The sequence below is a fragment of the Phaenicophaeus curvirostris genome, chromosome 6, assembly GCF_032191515.1.
Source record: "Phaenicophaeus curvirostris isolate KB17595 chromosome 6, BPBGC_Pcur_1.0, whole genome shotgun sequence".
In the NCBI taxonomy this organism is placed as follows: Eukaryota; Metazoa; Chordata; class Aves; order Cuculiformes; family Cuculidae; genus Phaenicophaeus; species Phaenicophaeus curvirostris.
The window spans coordinates 34,805,660-34,823,520 of NC_091397.1; the positions used below are offsets into that span (position 1 = coordinate 34,805,660).

Genomic DNA, 17,861 nt, shown 5'->3' on the forward strand with positions numbered 1-17,861 from the left:
TGTGACACAGCAGAGATAAAACAGGCTGATAATCTGCAAATAACTTCAGTTCCTATCACTGACTGGGGGAGCAATTTTGAGAAATTCACTTGCTCTTTCTGCACCTCTCTTTGCCATCTGTAACTTTGTGGTAATCTATTCTGTGCTGGACAAAAACATTTGAGAAGGCTTCATTTGGGGCAAGAGAAATTCAAAAGTTTCAGCATTCTCCCAAACTCCTAAAAGTTTACATTCTTTGTTCATAAACGACCTTGTCCAAAGGACCATGGCAGAGCTGAACTCATGCGTTCTAGTGATGTATCATGATACGTGTTGGTAATTGATAGGCCTAATCTATTTTATTTCCTTGATTTCAATAAAAAAATGCTTTTATGATCTCCTTAGGCGACTTTGTAACAAAACAGCTTGACACTTTACAGCCTGCTTCTCAGTTACTTAGAATTACAATTACCTTTAAAAGAAGCCCTGCTGAAATCAATGGCTTCTTGAAGATCAAGGTAGCATTTATCCTGTTAAGGAGTGACAGAATTATGTAAGATATCTTTAATTGTATTGAATCCTGATGTTATTCTTCAAAACACCTTAGATGCTTTGCTTGATCTGATTATGACTGAATAGGAACAATCAAAAGATGAATGAATAGGAATTCCAAACCAAATACATTCGGAACAAACCTTTCCTACAGGAATGGTCTACCAAATTTGAGCCTTAAGCTCAGTACAGCCCCTTTAAAACCACTATTCTTTGTATTTAACATTAATCCCAGATTATGAAATGAAACACACATCTTTCCAATAGCCTATTCAAAATCCTTATTTGCATTGTGAATATTTCACATAATGAGCTCTAGAGCTACACAGTAATGGAAAACAGAGCTGTAAGCTCTAGACAAGCTGATGAGCCTGTGTGATGGGGCTGGGAATAGAAGCAGCATTAGCGTACCTTGGGAAGCAATGTAAAAGCTATGTCAGCTGTGTAAGTAGGGACTGATTCTCCTTCTTACACCATGACACACAATGTATTTAATGTGCCTATTCCTTGTGAGTCTTGTGAGCTGGCCCCAAATTTAGGGCACACAGAGGATTAACCAAGCTTATATCCAGTACATGTCAGATAGAACATTAATATATGTCTGTGCAGTGAGAACAACTCTATTAGAACAGCCTTGTAGGGAGAAGAGTCCGTGCCCTATCAAGAAACCAAGGGAAACAGTCAAATGCTTGTGTAAATGGATCATCAGAGCACACTAAGTATATCCCAGATTTTAAAAATCATAGGACTGTTTTAAAAGGTATGACACTTAAGAAAATAACAATATAGGATTGGATTTTTACCTAGTGATTTTCCAGATCTTTGCTTCTTTACCTTTGACCCACTACCTTAAAACCAGGAAATCTGATTTATTTAAAAAAAAACCCAAAAAAAACGCATGATCCATGAGTGAGGCTTTGCAGAAATTCCTGCCAAATAATTGATATATATCCACAAAACTTCTTTTTTTTGAAAGTCCAGAGCAGTTTCATTTTTGCTTTTCATATCTTTATGTAGCACATTTGATATGAAACACATACCCTTTATTCTAAATATATATATTGTCCTCATTTGGGGAAACTGAAATATAGGACGCATGAAAAAAGTCGAAGTATCAACTGATTCATTAGACTCAATTTACTACATTCATAGAATCATAGAATAGCTAGGGTTGGAAGCGACCTTAAAGATCATCTAGTTCCAACCCCCATGCTATGGGCAGGGACATCTCACTAGATCTGGGTTACCCAAGACCCCACCCAACCTGGCCTTAAACACCTCCAGGGACAGGGCAGCCACAACTTCCCTTGGCAACCTGTTCCAGTGTCTCACCACTCTCATGGTGAAGAAATTCTTCCTAGTGTCTGTTCTAAATCTGCCTCTCTCCAGTTTATACCTGTTCCCCCTCATCCTATCACCACAAGCCTTTATGAATAGTCCCTCTCCAGCTTTTTTGTAGGCCCCTTTCAGGTACTGGCAGGTCACTACAAGATCTCCTCTGAGCCTTCTCTTCTCCAGGCTGAACAAACCAAACTCTCTCAGCCTGTCCTCATAGGGAAGGAGCTGCAGCCCTCTGATCATCTTTGTAGCCCTCCTCTGGACCCGTTCCAACAGTTCCATATCCTTCTTACATTGAGGATTCCAGAACTGGACACAGTACTCCAGATGAGGTCTCACAAGACAGGAATAGAGGGGCAGAATCACTTCCTTCGACCTGCTGGCCACGCTTCTTTTGATACAGCCCAGGATATGGTTGGTTTTCTGGGCTGTGAGTGCACACTGCCAGCTCATGTTGAGCTTCTCATCAACCAGCATCCCCAAGTCCTTCTCCGCAGGGCAGCTCTCAATCACATCATCCCCCATCGTGTACTGAAAACAGAGATTGCCCGACCCACATGTAGGACCTTGCACTTGGCCCTGTTGAACTTCATGAGATTCTCACAGTCCCACTTCTCCAGCCTGTCCAGGTCCCTCTGGATGACATCCTGTCCTTCCAGTGTGGCAACTACACCACTCAGTTTGGTGCCATCTGCAAACTTGCTGAGGGTGCACTCAATCTCACTGTCGATATAATTGATGAAGATATTAAACAGCACTGTCCCAGTATGGACCCCTGAGGGACACCACTAGTCACAGATCTCCATCTGGACTTTGAGCCATTGACCACCACCCTCTGAATACGAACCTCCAACCAGTTTCTTATCCACCATACTGACCACTCATCAAATTCACATCTCTCCAATTTAGAGAGGAGGATGTTGTGGGGGATCATGTCAAAGGCTTTACAGAAGTCCACATAGATCACATCTGCTGGTTTACCCGTGTCCACTGCTGCAGCCACCCCATCATAGAAAGCCACTAAGTTAGTAACACAGGATTTGACCCTAGTAAAGCCGTGCTGGCTGCCATTAATCACGTTCCCGTCCTCCATGTGCTTTAGCATAGCTTCTAGGAGGATCTGTTCCATGATCTTCCCAGGCACAGGTGAGGCTGACAGGTCAGGAGTTCTCAGGGTCGTCTTTTGTGCCCTTTTTAAAAATGGGCACAATGTTGCCCTTCTTCCAGTCACCAGGGACTTCTCCTGATTGCTGTGACTTTTCAAATATCATGGAGAGTGGCTTGGCAACCACATCTGCCAATTCCCTCAGGACTCTGGGATGAATCGCATCATGTCCCATAGACTTATACATGTTCAGGTTCCTTTGGCCACCAACTTGGCCTTGAACGCCTCCAGGGATGGGGCATCCATGACTTCTCTGGGCAACCTGTGCCAGTGCCTCACCACCCTCAGAAGAAAAGAATTCTTCCTAATACCTAATCTGTATCTCCCCTCTTTCAGCTCCAAACCACTCCCCCTCATTCTACCCCTGCACTCTCTGATAAAAAACCCCTCCCCAGCTTTCCTGTAGCCCCCTTTAAGCACTGGAAAGTTGCTATAAGGTTTCCCTGGAGCCTTCTCTTCTCTGGGCTGAACAAGCTCAACTCTCTCAGTCAACATGTACTATTAGTATAGATCTAATTCAATGTAGTTGGAAAAATGAATTACAATAGATTATTTTATGTCTCATAACAGGTATTGTATCTTTCTTTGTACTTCGCAAATTCTGTCTTTTTGCAGATCTTCTGCTTACACAGGCACAAATATCTTGAATCCGACAGTTTCCCACGTCACTGGCCATCCTGGGCTTTTGCTACCCGCCTATGAGAAGCTGCACTCCTCTGCCACCTAGAGGAGTCAATTCTGCATCGCCCGCCCGCTCCTGCAGCTCCTTTAATTGGAATTCCCTTGCTATACCCCAGACTGAACAGAAACCTGGTTTATTGACCTTTATGGATATTGTAATTGATCACTGTCTGAGCTCACCTCTATTTCTGCAATCCTCATTATGATATCAAATCGTTTAGCAGCTTGTATTTTAGGACAGTACCTAATCCTCCTGGCTGTTTCTAAAATAAGAAATAAAATAATTTTTGCATAAAATCCTTATAGAAGAAAAACATAATCAAACATAACATGTATTTAATTTCATGACATCTTTAGAGAAAATAGAATATCATTGCAATTGCTAGCAGGTTCTGAATGTATCAAAGTGAAATTCCCTGAGGCATTGAATTGTTGTTTTTAAAAGGATTCTGAAGTTCTGTATTTGCAACAACCAGCTTAGTTGTTAGTTTGAATTTACATTGTTTCAAAAGCGTATGTTTATATACTAGCACTATCACAATTTACATTTCTTTCAGAATTACATGTAAACTGGGTTTACTTCAAGTAACAGACTATGCCACGTTTTAGAGGAATTCTAGATTTTAATTTTTATTTTATTAAAAGTAATGGAGCTGCCTATTGTCAGTGTTAACAGAACAAAGCTATGGAAGTGAGCTTTCCATTACTCTTCTTCTGAGGGAAAAGGCATTCAAACTAAACTGTTCTGATTCTCACTGAAGATTAGTTCTTTTTAGGAAAATTAACTAGCACTGTATTAATTGCATATATGAATCTTCAATATTTGTCAGTTGTTTCTGATTTTTCTTGTAGAGACCATGAATACCAGCTATTTTCATGATTTTTTTTTCCTCCCATACTATTCAGAAACCACTATTAAACACCTCCTCTGGTGTGGATTGCAGAGATCTAAGCAGCATGGCTCTGAAATGAATCATTACCTAACTGTGATCTGGCAAGTACCTTAAAGTGCCTAGTGTTGACACAGCCTAACTCCACTCATATTTCATAAGAATTCTATTTGTAAAGCTTCTTCATTGCTTCTCTGATACTATAATTCAATGAACTAATGCAATAGACAGCCATTTATAATTATTAACCCACTAGCAGAAACCACATCCTCTCATATCTAGAGAAAATGTTGTTTTGTTTTTCTTTTTGAAATAATAGCTCTGTGTTTCTGAGAAATTAACCCATGGTGCTCAAAATCCCAGGCTAATTTAGCTTGTTTCTCTACAGAACCTTTGACAACATTATAAATACACAGAAAACAACCAAGACAGTAAGTTGTAACTGGTCATATAAAATGTGGACAAAGACAAAAACCATGCATACCCCTTTCCCTTGGGACAATGTATCTGTCTTATCACCTGGCTAATCTCACCTCCAATATGTCAGGCTCATCCCATGCAGCTCTGTCTAAAGTAAACCTTCCAATCCACATCCTGCTTGACACCTTTCATTTGCTTTGGTTTTGAGTAAGTGAAACCCAGATAAGACTGGAATAAATCCTGTTTGGACAAATTGAAAAGAACATATGTTGTTTGCTTGGATGCTGTCAATTAAATGGCATCAATTTACACTTACCAGCTTTCATTATTCCCTTAGACTATGGAGGAAATGTAACATCTCCACTGACATCTGTTCCTACCAGTTATGTTTCAGAACACAGAATCCAGAGCGAGAAAAGCAGAAGTGAAGCGTTACAGCACACATGAGCCCACTCCTTAAGAAGTCATAATTGGCTCAGTCACATAAAAAGTTTATTCTGCAAAGCATTGCTCTGTCTTCTCCATTTTCATATTCCTGCTGCTCACACTGCCACTTTTCTGACCCTGAAGCTACAGAAAGGTACCCACTAAAACCAAGCTGTAGAACGCCAGAGAACAGTTCTCTGTCAGCACAGCTCCCTGAATGAGGACAGCAGAGGAACAGATATATTCATGGGCCAAGGGAACACAGGGTTGCATTTTTTGGCAGACTAGCCAGGCTTGCATTTTTTGGCAGCAAACAGTTACTAGACTGGCTGGGCCATAGTATTAAACAGTGCTGTTTGAATAGTGAAATCCCAGCCTGAAAAGTCTTAATCTTAAATGCAATGGTGCTACTGTGCAGCTAAAACTGAAGTGAAATTCCACAGCTAGGTGCTCTATCTGTACTACTGACAAGTACCAGCAGAGTGCAGACCTGCCCACTCACTGCACAAGACTCCAGACAGGAAGGCACAGCTGTTCTTTGCTGTTTTCCAAGCAGACACTGACCAAGTGGAGCACTTAATAGAAATGGCTGCCAAGAATCAGCTTTGATCCTTGTCAAATTTACAGATTACCAGTCATTACATTTCACTTTGTTATTTTACTTGGAGAGGAAAGAAAAGGCTTTCCATGTTCCTTTAGGGCAAAAAATGATTTTGTATACTGACAACAGCAAGAAACACTTGAGTATGACAAAGAAGTGCAAATACCACATAGCAATCACTATTTTGCTCAAAAGCAGGAATATCACCAAACATCTCAAACTACAGCGTCGTGGAGAGATCAAGGCAGATTCATTAGAAGCCATGGAAATAACCAGATAAAAGTATTTTTCCTTGTAAATACCTCTCGTCAGCATTTGTTTAGAACTTTTTTTTCCCCTCCAAAAAAATCAGCAGCCAAAACCAGAAAGCAGATTTCCCTAGGAAACTTAATATGCTTTATTTTACATCTGTGAATGTTTTCCCTTTGTTAAAAAAAAAAAATTATTCACAAAACCAGCATAGAACATTAACACACAAATTGTTCGGTGTACTCTACGCAGATGTCCAAATCCAAGGCAGTTCCTGGTTTCTCTTTAATTGTTGACTGCTATTATGTCTCGCTGAGGAGCATTTCCCACTGCATGCTATAGAAACAACATCTGACTGCAAAATCATATGGCATTACATGCAGCTCAAGCAGGCTTCCCAAAGGCTCCTGGGTTTTCTGTACCAACATTGAGCAAAATAAGGAAAACATTCTTGAAAATCATGATCTTTCTTACTGCCTTTGTTAGCGTTAGTTCTATAGGATCAATTTTGAACAAACCAAGACGGACGCTTCCTGGATCTTTCAATGATCCGCTTGCCTTCATCTTTTTCCGTGGGCTTTTCTCCATCATAAAGGACGACAGTCTCTACAGTTGGAGCATTAAATGGTCCTCCTTCCTTTTTACGTATTTCCATCCGTATCAGTCGAGTTTCTGCTTTGACCTTTGCATAACAATAGCCACAAAGGACGTGCTTCTGTTTCAAATTTCCACACTCAGGGCAAACATCTATGTTTTTCTAAAAAAAAGCAGTGTAAAAGAGGAATTTTTAAAATTAAACAACAAAAGCAAAAGGGAACAATCACAAACTACTAAAAATGTTAAATTAAATACTGGAGAAATTCAATTGACAATTCAAAATTTTTTCTTCTCTATAAGGTAATTTTTCTGTAATGTATTGCTACGTTAAATGCTTGCTCCTAGAAGAGCCTATGAAAGTCAATACCTAAATCATTATGCCTGCTTATGTTTGGAAGAGAAAAGACCCATCAGCTCAATTAGATGCAGAAAGTATAGACCTTTCCCACTTGTACTAGCTGTTTAGCTAAAGTTCACATTTTGCTGACTTGCACCTACACTGTCACTGTTTATTTAAATGCAGACAACTGTCAGGCTTGATGAATATTCCTGTTACACAGTGTTTTGAAAGTTACAATGTCTTTTAAGCTTATTTATAAACAAAATCCAGAAAGCTTTTAAAGTCAGTATTGACCACTACAATGATTCTCTAAATGAACTGAGGTGAAAAATGACCAGCAGAAATCTTCCTCCAGCACGCTCCTTTGCTGTTAGCAAAATTACATGCAGTGAATAAGGTGGGAAGCCCATAGAAATTCAGTGATTACCTTAACTTTTATAAGCTTACTGGGATTTCTTCTCCTGCAGCGGTTCACTTCAATAGTTCGCCTTTTCTTTGGTGCCGCCATCCACAAGATGCTGTCCAAAAAACTTGGCAACTCATTACCATCCCTAGCATCATTTACTGGCTGTGGAAGAAGGACTGGAGCTTGGACAGCCAGTGCTGGTCCTGGTGGAAAAAAAAGAGAAGCCTGTTCAGTAAACCCAGCTCCCATTTTCGCGTGCATGTGAGGAAACACGACGTGAATGTTCCCACTGGCAGCCCGAGAGCAAGCAGGACGAAGAACAGAGGGCATGAGGAGGCGACGGGGCGAGGACAGCGACCGCCTCTGCTCGCTCAGGGCCCCTAGGCCCGCGCGCTGTCCCGTTCCGCTCCCGAGCCCAGACGAGCCCCGCAGCCGCGGTGCCGTCCTCCCTCTCGGCCGGGCGGGGAGCGAGCAGGCCGGTGCCTACCCCATGGAGAGTTCTGGCCCCCAGAGACACCCGGCAGGAAGCCGCGCTCCAGCCGGCCCCAGCAGCGCTGCAGAAGGCCGCGCAGCCGCGGCAGCGGAGGGAAAAGCACCACCAGGGCGGCCATGTCCCAGCACAGCGCCGCCGAAGCCACGGGGAGGGGGCTGCTGTCGCTCGGAGTGCACTGCGCATGCGCGCGTGCCGCGGGGCCTTCAGGGAAACCGAGTTTTCAGAGGGCTTCAGACTGTGACAGCGCCGGGGACCAGTACTTCAATTCCCAGCATGCTCCTCGGCACGAGGAGGGCGGGCGGTGCTCTCCGGGACTTCGATTCCCAGCATGCTCAGCGGCGCGCGTCCCTCTCCACCAATCGCGTCCCTCGCCGCTTCCCGGCGCGCTCCGCCCTTCCCCTCGCTCTGGCCAATCAGCGAGCTCAGCGGCGCCCGCGTGTCGGAAGCGGGGGGGGGGCGGTGCAGCCTGGGGCCGGTGCAGAGATGGCGGAGCGCGGGTACAGCTTCTCCCTAACCACCTTCAGGTACGCAGGGGCTGAGGCCGGCGGGACCGGAGCTCCGGGCGGGCGGCGGAGTCGGGGGAGAGAGGCGCGCAGGCGGGGCGGGATGGAGGTAGGACGCCGGGGCAGGGCGGAGGGGGGACTTTGCAGAGTCATGGCGTCCCAGGCCTCGGCTGCAGCCGCCTCGGCTTGGAGTTGCAGAAAGTAAGCGCCCTTTCTGAGGCCTGGGCAACACGAGGAGTGACCTCCGTCAGTCGAGTGCAGCGACACAAAAGCTGGGGCAGAATGTGTTCCCCGCTTACATGCATACGGATACATTTTCCCAGAAATCTTACGCGTATTCTGTTACTTTCCATGGACTAATTTTAGTGTTATCGTGAACTTAACGACTGTCAAAACTTTTGCTAATTTGGAGCTTTAGAGACACTCTGCTCCACCTTGCATTTGAGATGGGAACAGGCTGCAAACAGGTGATGGCAGAAGAAGAGACAGATGTGTTCAGCACAGATCGGACTACACACAAGATGTTATGTTCAAAGAATGAACAATGTCTGGAGAAACACTGCTAGAAAGAAAACATGCTATCAGAGGGGCATTCTGTCTAACCTTAGAAAAAAACCCAAACAATTACTGAGACGAAACTTAACTCTGTTTCAGCTAAAATCCAAGATATTCCATTTGTTGTAATAGTAAGTAGTTCTTGTATCACTTAAGCCAGGCGCAGGGAAGGTGGCAGGATCAGGCAGCTCCATCTCTGGAGGTCATGCAGCCGCCGGGAGTCTTCATGAACTGAGCTGCTCCAGGCACAGCTGGGATAGAGGCGGGGCACAGGTCCCAGAGGGTCTGGTGTGGTCGCTGCTTAGATCGTCTTGCTTTGCTGCAGTTGGGAGTCACTGCCGGGGCAGCTGTCTTGCCACTGGTGGCACTTCACAGCAAGTGCTTGAAACAGTTCAGCTTGGGGTTGCCATGCACACGCTTCAGGCTGGTTCTGAGCTAATTGGAAATGTGTGGTGATAACTAAGCTACAGCGTCTTGAGAGCTCGATTCAGAACCAGCTTTCATAGTATCATAGAATGGTTTGGGTTGGAAGGGACCTTGAAGGTCATCCAGTTCCACCCCCGCTGCCATGGGCAGGGACACCTCCCACCAGACCAGGCTGCTCAAGGCCCCATCCAGCCTGACCTTGAACACCTCCAGAGATGAGGCATCCACAATTTCCCTGCGCAATCTGTGCCAATGCCTCATCACCCTCATCCTGAAGAATTTCTTCCTATGTCTAATTTCCCCCCCTTCCAATTTAAAACCATCTAAGTCTACCTCCATCCAATCTGAAGCTGATTTTGCAGATGTGGACATGAAAGAAGCCTTCAAATGAGTTTTAAATGGTTTGTTTTTCTTCTTTCTGTGCTTTGCAGGCAGTGCTGTCCTTGCCCTTTGTGCACAGTATAGGTGTGGGGTGATTGCATACACAGAATAAGTATGGTATTGGAGTGGTATCTATTGAAGTGTTGCTCTAATACATACACTTAAGATTCAGAGGAAAGGAAATCACTTTCCATTCTTTTTCTGGTGAAACTTTTAAGCTATCCAGAATTGTATTATACATACAAAAAGAAAACCTGAATGCAAGGATCTTTGTGCAGCCTTTGGTAAAGTACCCCCTTAATCTCAGAGAAGAGTAATGCTGTGTAATTGCAAACCAGGTTACTAAAGGCATGTTCCAGTTAAGCAAATGAAGCAGTTCACAATCTACAACTAGGACAAAAATCTTTCTAATGGATGGATGCAGCTAAACGTGCCTGCTTTACTCAAGTGGATTGAATTCTTTATGAGCTCCTAAGGGAGTTACAAACATTTTATACACTATATGTTTTGAAACTTTAAGCTGTTTGATTTTGTACTCACTTGGAAGAAAATACACCTGCCTATGCTTTCCCTCATTTGCTTGTTCTTGTACTGAACAGTTGTTTATTTTAGATTGTACTTACCTTAAAATATTTCGCTAATGTTCTGTATGTTTTTGTTGCTGGCATAAGAAACTATTGTTCTGTTCTGTTAGTGCTTTGTAGTGGCAAAGCTAGAATTATTACTTTGTCACCTTTATATGCTGTTTACTCAGTATATAAATAACTATGCTAATTGATTATTGCTTGCTGTGGTTTTCTTCAACTCCTTTAAGCACCGAGTTACATAATTTTCTGGTTTACTGCATCTATTAAAACAGCATTGTCAAAACACAGCCCAGAGAATAGATCCCACTTGGAAAATCACTTGTCCAGTGTTTGTCTGGCTGTGTGCTGTCCTTTTCCTTTGGGATGGAGAATGGGAACCTCTATCCCCCTTGTGCTGGGCACGTTACCATGTAAGCCTGACACCTGCTGCTCTGTTCTGATGATTCTGCATCTGTTACCAGAAGGACGTGGATTGTTGGAACAGAACACAGGAATACTTGGGGATGGAATGGGAGCTGTTTCTGTCTTATGCCATTGACCTGATGTGTGCGTAGCAGTCAGAGAGCAGCAGGGTTTTGCTCGTACCTTTCAGCAGTGAACATCAGTGTCTTGAAAATTTTTGCAAGCTGCACGTATAATGCCATTTTAGTAGAGTCATGATGGGCTTTGTAGATTTTTCTACTGAGTGGAAAACTTGTTTAAAATGGTGCAGAGTTGGAGACTGGACTTGACATCCTTCAGTCTGCGTCCCAGTCACCCCTATCCGAGATACATAAGCTTTCATCAGGGTTGTAGGCAGGTGCTGTGTGACTATCCTAGTAGCACTTCAGCAGTAGTGAGTTCTGTGTTGCAGTCCAGCTCTTTTAAAAGCTGTTAAGAATCTTAAGGCTTGTGGTGGTTTGGTTGTTTCCTTGTTCATTTAATTCTGATTAAAATATGCTGATGCTAGACATAACTTGCTTTTTTCATGCCTTTTTAGCATCACATTGTAAGAAACATTTGAGCGTATCATAATTATGCTAGGCTTACTTTTGCATTTTCCTTTTTTAGTCCTTCTGGAAAGCTTGTTCAGATTGAATATGCTTTGGCTGCAGTGGCTGCAGGAGCTCCATCAGTTGGGATTAAAGGTATGTTCAGAAAATACCTGCTTTAGTGAAGGATTCAGGATTCTGAGTATCATTTGAAAGAACTAAAATAGTTTGAACTGTATGTTGGGTCTTTTTTATGTTGCCTTCTATTTTATTTTTCTTTCAGTGTGTTTTCATGTATTATAGTGGGTTTAGTATTTCCTATTTTTTTCTGCAACTCAGTAATTTTTTATAAAGAGGGGAGCATATAGCTCCATGCTGGGAGGAGAATTTTGCTTGGGTCATTTTGGAGATGCTCAGCTGATAGAAGTAGATGGAGGGGAGGACTGTGTCCTAAGTCAATAACTCCTGCTGTGTGTCCACATATATAGGAACAACACAAAAGGTTATCTCAACTGCAATTTTTCTGTGCTTCAGAATCTTTGGAATGGAATTATGGGAACTGTATGATTATTTTAAATGAGAAACAATACGTTGAGTGGATTCATCAAAGTTTCTCTGATTAATGTGATTGTAAATGTGAAGAGGTTTTAAAAAAGGGAGGAGCAAAATTCTTTACAGTCCTATAAACTTGTTCTGTGTTTTGATTACTTTCCATTATTTTAGAGTAATATTAGAAAAAAAATCTTATTCCTTTACAGCTGCAAATGGAGTGGTGTTGGCAACTGAGAAGAAGCAGAAATCTATTCTCTATGATGAAAGGAGTGTCCACAAAGTAGAACCAATTACCAAACATATAGGTTTAGTGTACAGCGGTATGGGTCCAGATTACAGGTATTAAAAATTTTGGTTGGTCACCATGTAGATACATTTTCATACAAGAAACCTAAGATAGCAATTAGCTGGTATTTTCTAAGTGTATGGCATGACACTATATGGTACTACATTGTATTTGAAATTTGATTTAAGTTTTTGTAAATATGTTCAGTATCTTGTCAAATAATCTGTCTAAAGGTTAAGGTCTGGGGAGACCTTACAGCAGCCTTCCAGGACTTGAAGGGGGCCTGTGGGAAAGCTAGGGAGGTGCTTTTTATCAGGAAGTGCAGAGATAGGATGGTAACAGTTTTAAGCTGTAAGAGGATAGATTTGATTAGATATTAGGAAGATTTCTTTTCCTCTGAGGGTGGTGAGGTACTGGAACAGGTTGCTCAGAAAAGTCATGGATGCCCCGTCTCTGGAGGTGTTCAAGGCCAGATTGGATGGGGCTTTGAGCACCCTGATCTAGTGGGAGGTGTCTTGCCCATGGCAGAGGGGTTGGAACTGGATGACCTTTATGGTCCCTTCCAATTCAAACTGTTCTATCAATCTGTGAATGAGTAGGGAATGAACAGCAGTGGAATTCATCCTTAGTTTCACTTCAGGTATTTGAGAGATTACTCAGTTGATGATAAAGATAACCAAGCACAGTCTATGTTTTCTTACATTAGTGTTAGGGCAGATGTAGAATACCTTAGCATTGTATTTATTGTGAGTTTTTAGTTTGAGTTATAACAACTAGTTGGAGTATCTTCGCCATACTAATTTTTTGTTTCCTTTTAGGGTACTTGTGCACAGAGCTCGGAAGCTGGCCCAGCAATATTACCTGGTTTATCACGAGCCCATTCCAACAGCTCAGCTAGTACAGAGAATTGCTTCTGTGATGCAGGAATACACGCAATCTGGGTATGTGGTTTTCTGTATTTTGCTTAGAGAGGTTATGTTGTTTAAGTGTAATGAATAATAACTACGCGGTGAATGAATTTTTTTGTGTCAAAAAGGCCGTTAGTTTTTCAGTGGAGAATGCCCACAGAAAATGGATCAGCAAGGGGAGGATTAACTGGCAGCAGGTGAGATAGGGTCTTCATAGCTTGCAAACAAATGTCAGAAAAGAAAGCATGCTTTTGGTTTTGTACTGTTGGTTGACTAGTCATTCCTGATCACAGCCCTGGACTCGTGGGAAGCATTGCGGGGAAGGATAACAGATCCAAAATTAATCACCTTTGATTTTCTGAATAGATTTCATGTATCAACTGTGATTTTTTAGCTTCATGGTTTTGTTTTTTCCCCTGCAGTGGTGTTCGTCCTTTTGGTGTATCGTTGCTAATATGTGGCTGGAATGAAGGGCGGCCTTATTTATTTCAGTCGGACCCATCTGTAAGAACCTTATCTTTTTAAATTCTTTTATAAACTGTCTAGAACTTTATGCTCATGAAATACTTTCTGTGATGATAGTAATGCTGAGCTAGAACGCAAGAACCCTTAACGTAACTTCAGAAGTCATAATAAGCCCATTTCAGTAGGTGCTTGGAGTGAGTCTGGATCTTTTTGTGCCTACGTATTCTTGTAGGGGTGGCAGCTGTTTTTGAAGGAGATCACCATCCCTTTCCATGCCTTCCACCTAGCCGGTAGTGACAGCAACAGGGGCCATGCTGCAGCAGGTACCAGGGAAGAAAAACCTCCTGAAATAGTTGTTCTCTGAGCTGGATGGAAGTTAGGCCAAGATATGTTGCATTGTGAAACATAATGTGTGTGCTTTAGAATTTAATGACAGTGGTTAATTTAAGTGAGTTTATTTGCTGTGTTTGTACTGCACTTCTGAAAAACTACTCTTTGATGCATTTGTGAGTTTTAACGCCCTCCATCAAACAAAAAACGTAGTGACTGTAGTGGTAATTGATAAGATTCAGAAATTTGAATTACTACCTGATTCTCAAATATAAAAAGCAAAACGCAGATATGAGGTATAAGGCAGCCTGATTGAGGTATAGAGCTGCTGGTGGCCTTCGTGCCAGAGGAGAGAATAGAAATGATGACTAAACATGCTGTTAGTAGCTAAGATAAATCAGATGGCTGATTTGCAACAAGTTGTTCACATTTCTGAAGTTCACTCCATATATTCTTATTTTTTAAGTAAAGATCTGACTGTATCTGTTCTCAAGGCAAACACGATTTCTGTTTAGGTAATCCCAACTCAAAACTATGCTAATGACTTAGGAAATTCATTTTTCAAAGTAATGGGAGAATTAAAATAGGCGGGGCCCTATACAAATGTTCTGTACATTTTCAGAGCATATGTTGCCATATAAAATTAGTCTGAATGTGATCCAGAATAGTCTCCTATATTCTCAGAACATTCCATACTTTCATAATTGCTTCTGCACTTCGTACCAAGTAATTGAGTACGTAATGTTTGACTGAGTTATGCAAAACAATTCAATAGCTTGTTGCTTTTACAGGGAGCTTACTTTGCGTGGAAAGCAACAGCAATGGGAAAAAATTACGTCAACGGGAAGACATTCCTTGAGAAACGGTAATGTATTTGATGGTGTCCATTCAGACAAGTACCTGCTTTGTTCATGTTCCATGTAAAACAGCCAGATTACAAAACGCACACTTCAAGATGATTGGAACAAAGTTTTAGAATACTTAAGATAGGATGCTTCCAGCATACTTATTTAAACATGTGCAGGAAATTTGCTTTATTTAAATTCCAGGTTTTGTGTTTATAGAAAATAGTTTCAGTGCAATAAACATTATATTCAACATATTTGCAGAAATATTGTTCTGTGTGGCATCAGTAGGAAAAAGTAGTGCAATTCTTTTTTTAAAAATAATAATAACTTTGACTATTAATATCATGCTGCTTACAAATATTATTTGTATGAGCAATAGGGAGATTTTAGTAGCCCTTGAGTTTTTAGAGACTCTAGGATTATTAGTATATGCAAAGGTCTTTGTCCCATGCTGAAACATGTGAACATCTATTTACAGATACAATGAAGATTTGGAGCTTGAAGATGCCATTCATACAGCTATCTTGACACTAAAGGTTAGCAAAATATTAAAGAAATAAGTTTCTTACTGTTATGACATCATTGATATGATTTACCGAACTTCCTTTCCCTTAATAGGAGAGCTTTGAAGGGCAAATGACAGAAGACAACATTGAAGTTGGCATCTGCAACGAAGCTGGTTTTAGGAGGCTCACTCCAACTGAGGTTAAGGACTACTTGGCTGCAATAGCCTAGTAGAAACCAGGCAAGAGTGTGTGATACACACAAAGGTCTTTTTAATTTTGGCTACTTAAATGTTTTTGTTTGCAGTTTTTGCATACTTATTTCTACATGGTTTGTCTAGATTTTTTAAATATCATGGGTGGAAAAGCAGCAGTCCTAATATTGTAATACAGGGAATCTTATTATAGGGAATTATTTCCCTTGATACGTGGAATCTTTGTCCACAAAATACTGTACAACATGTAAAGGTATAATGACAGCTTGGAAAAGGCTCAAGAATAAAATTTTAAGGCCACTGCTTTGGGGGAAGGTGTTTGTGTGTCTTTTTTCAGTCATAGCTTGTTTTTCTGTATAAAGCTGAGATTTCAGTATCATTATTGTTGAGGAAACAGGATTTTCCACATACAGACATGATGCACTAATGCTAGACCTTCTTTTAAAGAAAACTATGAGTGGACAGGATAATTTCTTTGCTTTGAAATACTGCTTAAATGTTAAGTAATTTCGAAAACTGTTTTATCTGGTGTAGAAGATCACGTACTTTCACGAAGGGTCTTCCATTTCAGGTGATCTTACTTGAACATCTCTGCTGTTGACTTTCTTGGTCTTTGTGTCTACAGAACTTGTTTTCTATTACTTGGGTTATTTTTATGGCCCTAGAAGTTGCACTTTTTCAACCTTGCAATATTGTTAGATACAATGCATTTAGGTTTCAGTAAGTTATCAACATCAATAAAAATCAACATGAATTACAAAGCAAAATAAGAATATGTAATGTAATTACTTTATCCATTGGTGTTAAAGTTACAATGTCTGACACAAAAAACTGAGACTGTGCCTGTAACTTTTTACTTAACAAATTATGAAAGTCAATCATGATCACCTTCAAAATAATTCCTGTTCTGAATTGGCACACAGCTGCACACAATGCTGCCAACATTGAAAGCAATTCCACAGATCATTTTCTGAAAGGCTGTTGAGGATCTCTATTGCTTTTGCTTTTACATCTTCTTCCAACAAAAAATAACTTCTGAGCACCAGCCTGATCCTTGGTATCTCTTCACTGTAAGCCTTAGTCAATAATAGAAAAGTTTGCATTGCAGATTTCTTCAGTTTCACAAGGAACTTAGATGCCAAGTTGCTGTTCATTTGTGCACACTGACATTTTCCAACCAAGGGTAAGAAAACGCCTGTATTTGAAAACGTGTCCACTTGTACTGAACAAACAATCAAGTTGAGCGTTGTCTCACCGTGCCAGGTCAGAACATGTTCTATAACCATCTCTTGCTTCTCCCCTCCCACTCTTGGTTCCCAAGCTATGGAATTAGTCTTGTTTTTTGGGGTCAGACCTCTTAATTTCCAACATAGAAGGTAATTAAAGTTGCAGCAATAAAAAGAGCACTTAATTTATGCATCACAACTTTTACAGGTACAGAACTAGATGTTTGAATATTAGAGTGTCTGTCTGTATTGATACATGTTACATGTATAGAGTTGTTCAAGTTATATAGAAACATAAAATTTACCACAAAAGAAACATAATATATGTACTTTTTTCAGCAGAAATAATCTAGTCTGCAGCCATTTAAATTACTGTTTGCAGATTTAAAATTTTTAAAGCAGTCTAGTTGTTAAATTGTTGATAAGGAACTGGGAGTGATAGCTGGATCACTCTGCTGGTATGTAAGGCTAAGCACGTGTGGGAGCAGCCTGACAGGTTACCTTTAGCCAGCCATAACTAATGAAGAAAATACAAAGTTTGAGTTAGTCTGTGGAAAGGAGCGTATAAGCTGATTGGTCTGTTCTTTCCAATGTCTGCCTTCTGATATTTTATCATTAGGTAAATCAGAATTTCTGAAGCATGCCACAAATGAAGTTTTATTTCCTAATGTCAGAAATAAAAGCTGTGTTGGAACAGTTCGTTAAGACAGTCCAGATTGCTTTTTTGAGTATTTTACTCTGAAAACCAATCCGTGCTCTGATTCTTCTAGAGTAAATTAACAGCTAAGAACTGAAGCTGGAGATCTTTGCTGGATCATCAATTAAAGCTTTCAGAATAATTTGGAAAAGCAGAATGCTACTTGAATACTCATATGCATTCAGTTTTTAATACTATGTAAGTATTTAAAGGAATTTTATATATGAAAAAACACAACTAGCTACGTCAGAAAACGGTTGGTATGAACTAT

The 17,861-nt window shown here is 41.0% G+C and overlaps 2 protein-coding genes across 2 annotated transcripts; one reads left to right on the forward strand and one right to left on the reverse strand.

The window, feature by feature from the left end:
* Positions 1 to 6,421: 6,421 nt before the first annotated feature.
* Positions 6,422 to 8,294, reverse strand: MRPL32 (mitochondrial ribosomal protein L32). Its single transcript, XM_069859757.1, has 3 exons — positions 8,132 to 8,294; positions 7,666 to 7,847; positions 6,422 to 7,058 (listed from the first exon to the last, which is right to left on the reverse strand). Exons 1-3 carry the CDS (start codon positions 8,253 to 8,255, stop codon positions 6,804 to 6,806), a joined length of 561 nt encoding a protein of 186 aa, XP_069715858.1. The 5' UTR covers positions 8,256 to 8,294; the 3' UTR covers positions 6,422 to 6,803.
* A 294-nt stretch (positions 8,295 to 8,588) lies between these two features.
* Positions 8,589 to 15,975, forward strand: PSMA2 (proteasome 20S subunit alpha 2). The gene is made up of 8 exons (XM_069859756.1): positions 8,589 to 8,661; positions 11,640 to 11,716; positions 12,319 to 12,451; positions 13,217 to 13,339; positions 13,729 to 13,810; positions 14,893 to 14,966; positions 15,428 to 15,485; positions 15,568 to 15,975. Exons 1-8 carry the CDS (start codon positions 8,621 to 8,623, stop codon positions 15,682 to 15,684), a joined length of 705 nt encoding a protein of 234 aa, XP_069715857.1. The 5' UTR covers positions 8,589 to 8,620; the 3' UTR covers positions 15,685 to 15,975.
* The last annotated feature ends 1,886 nt before the right edge of the window (positions 15,976 to 17,861 follow it).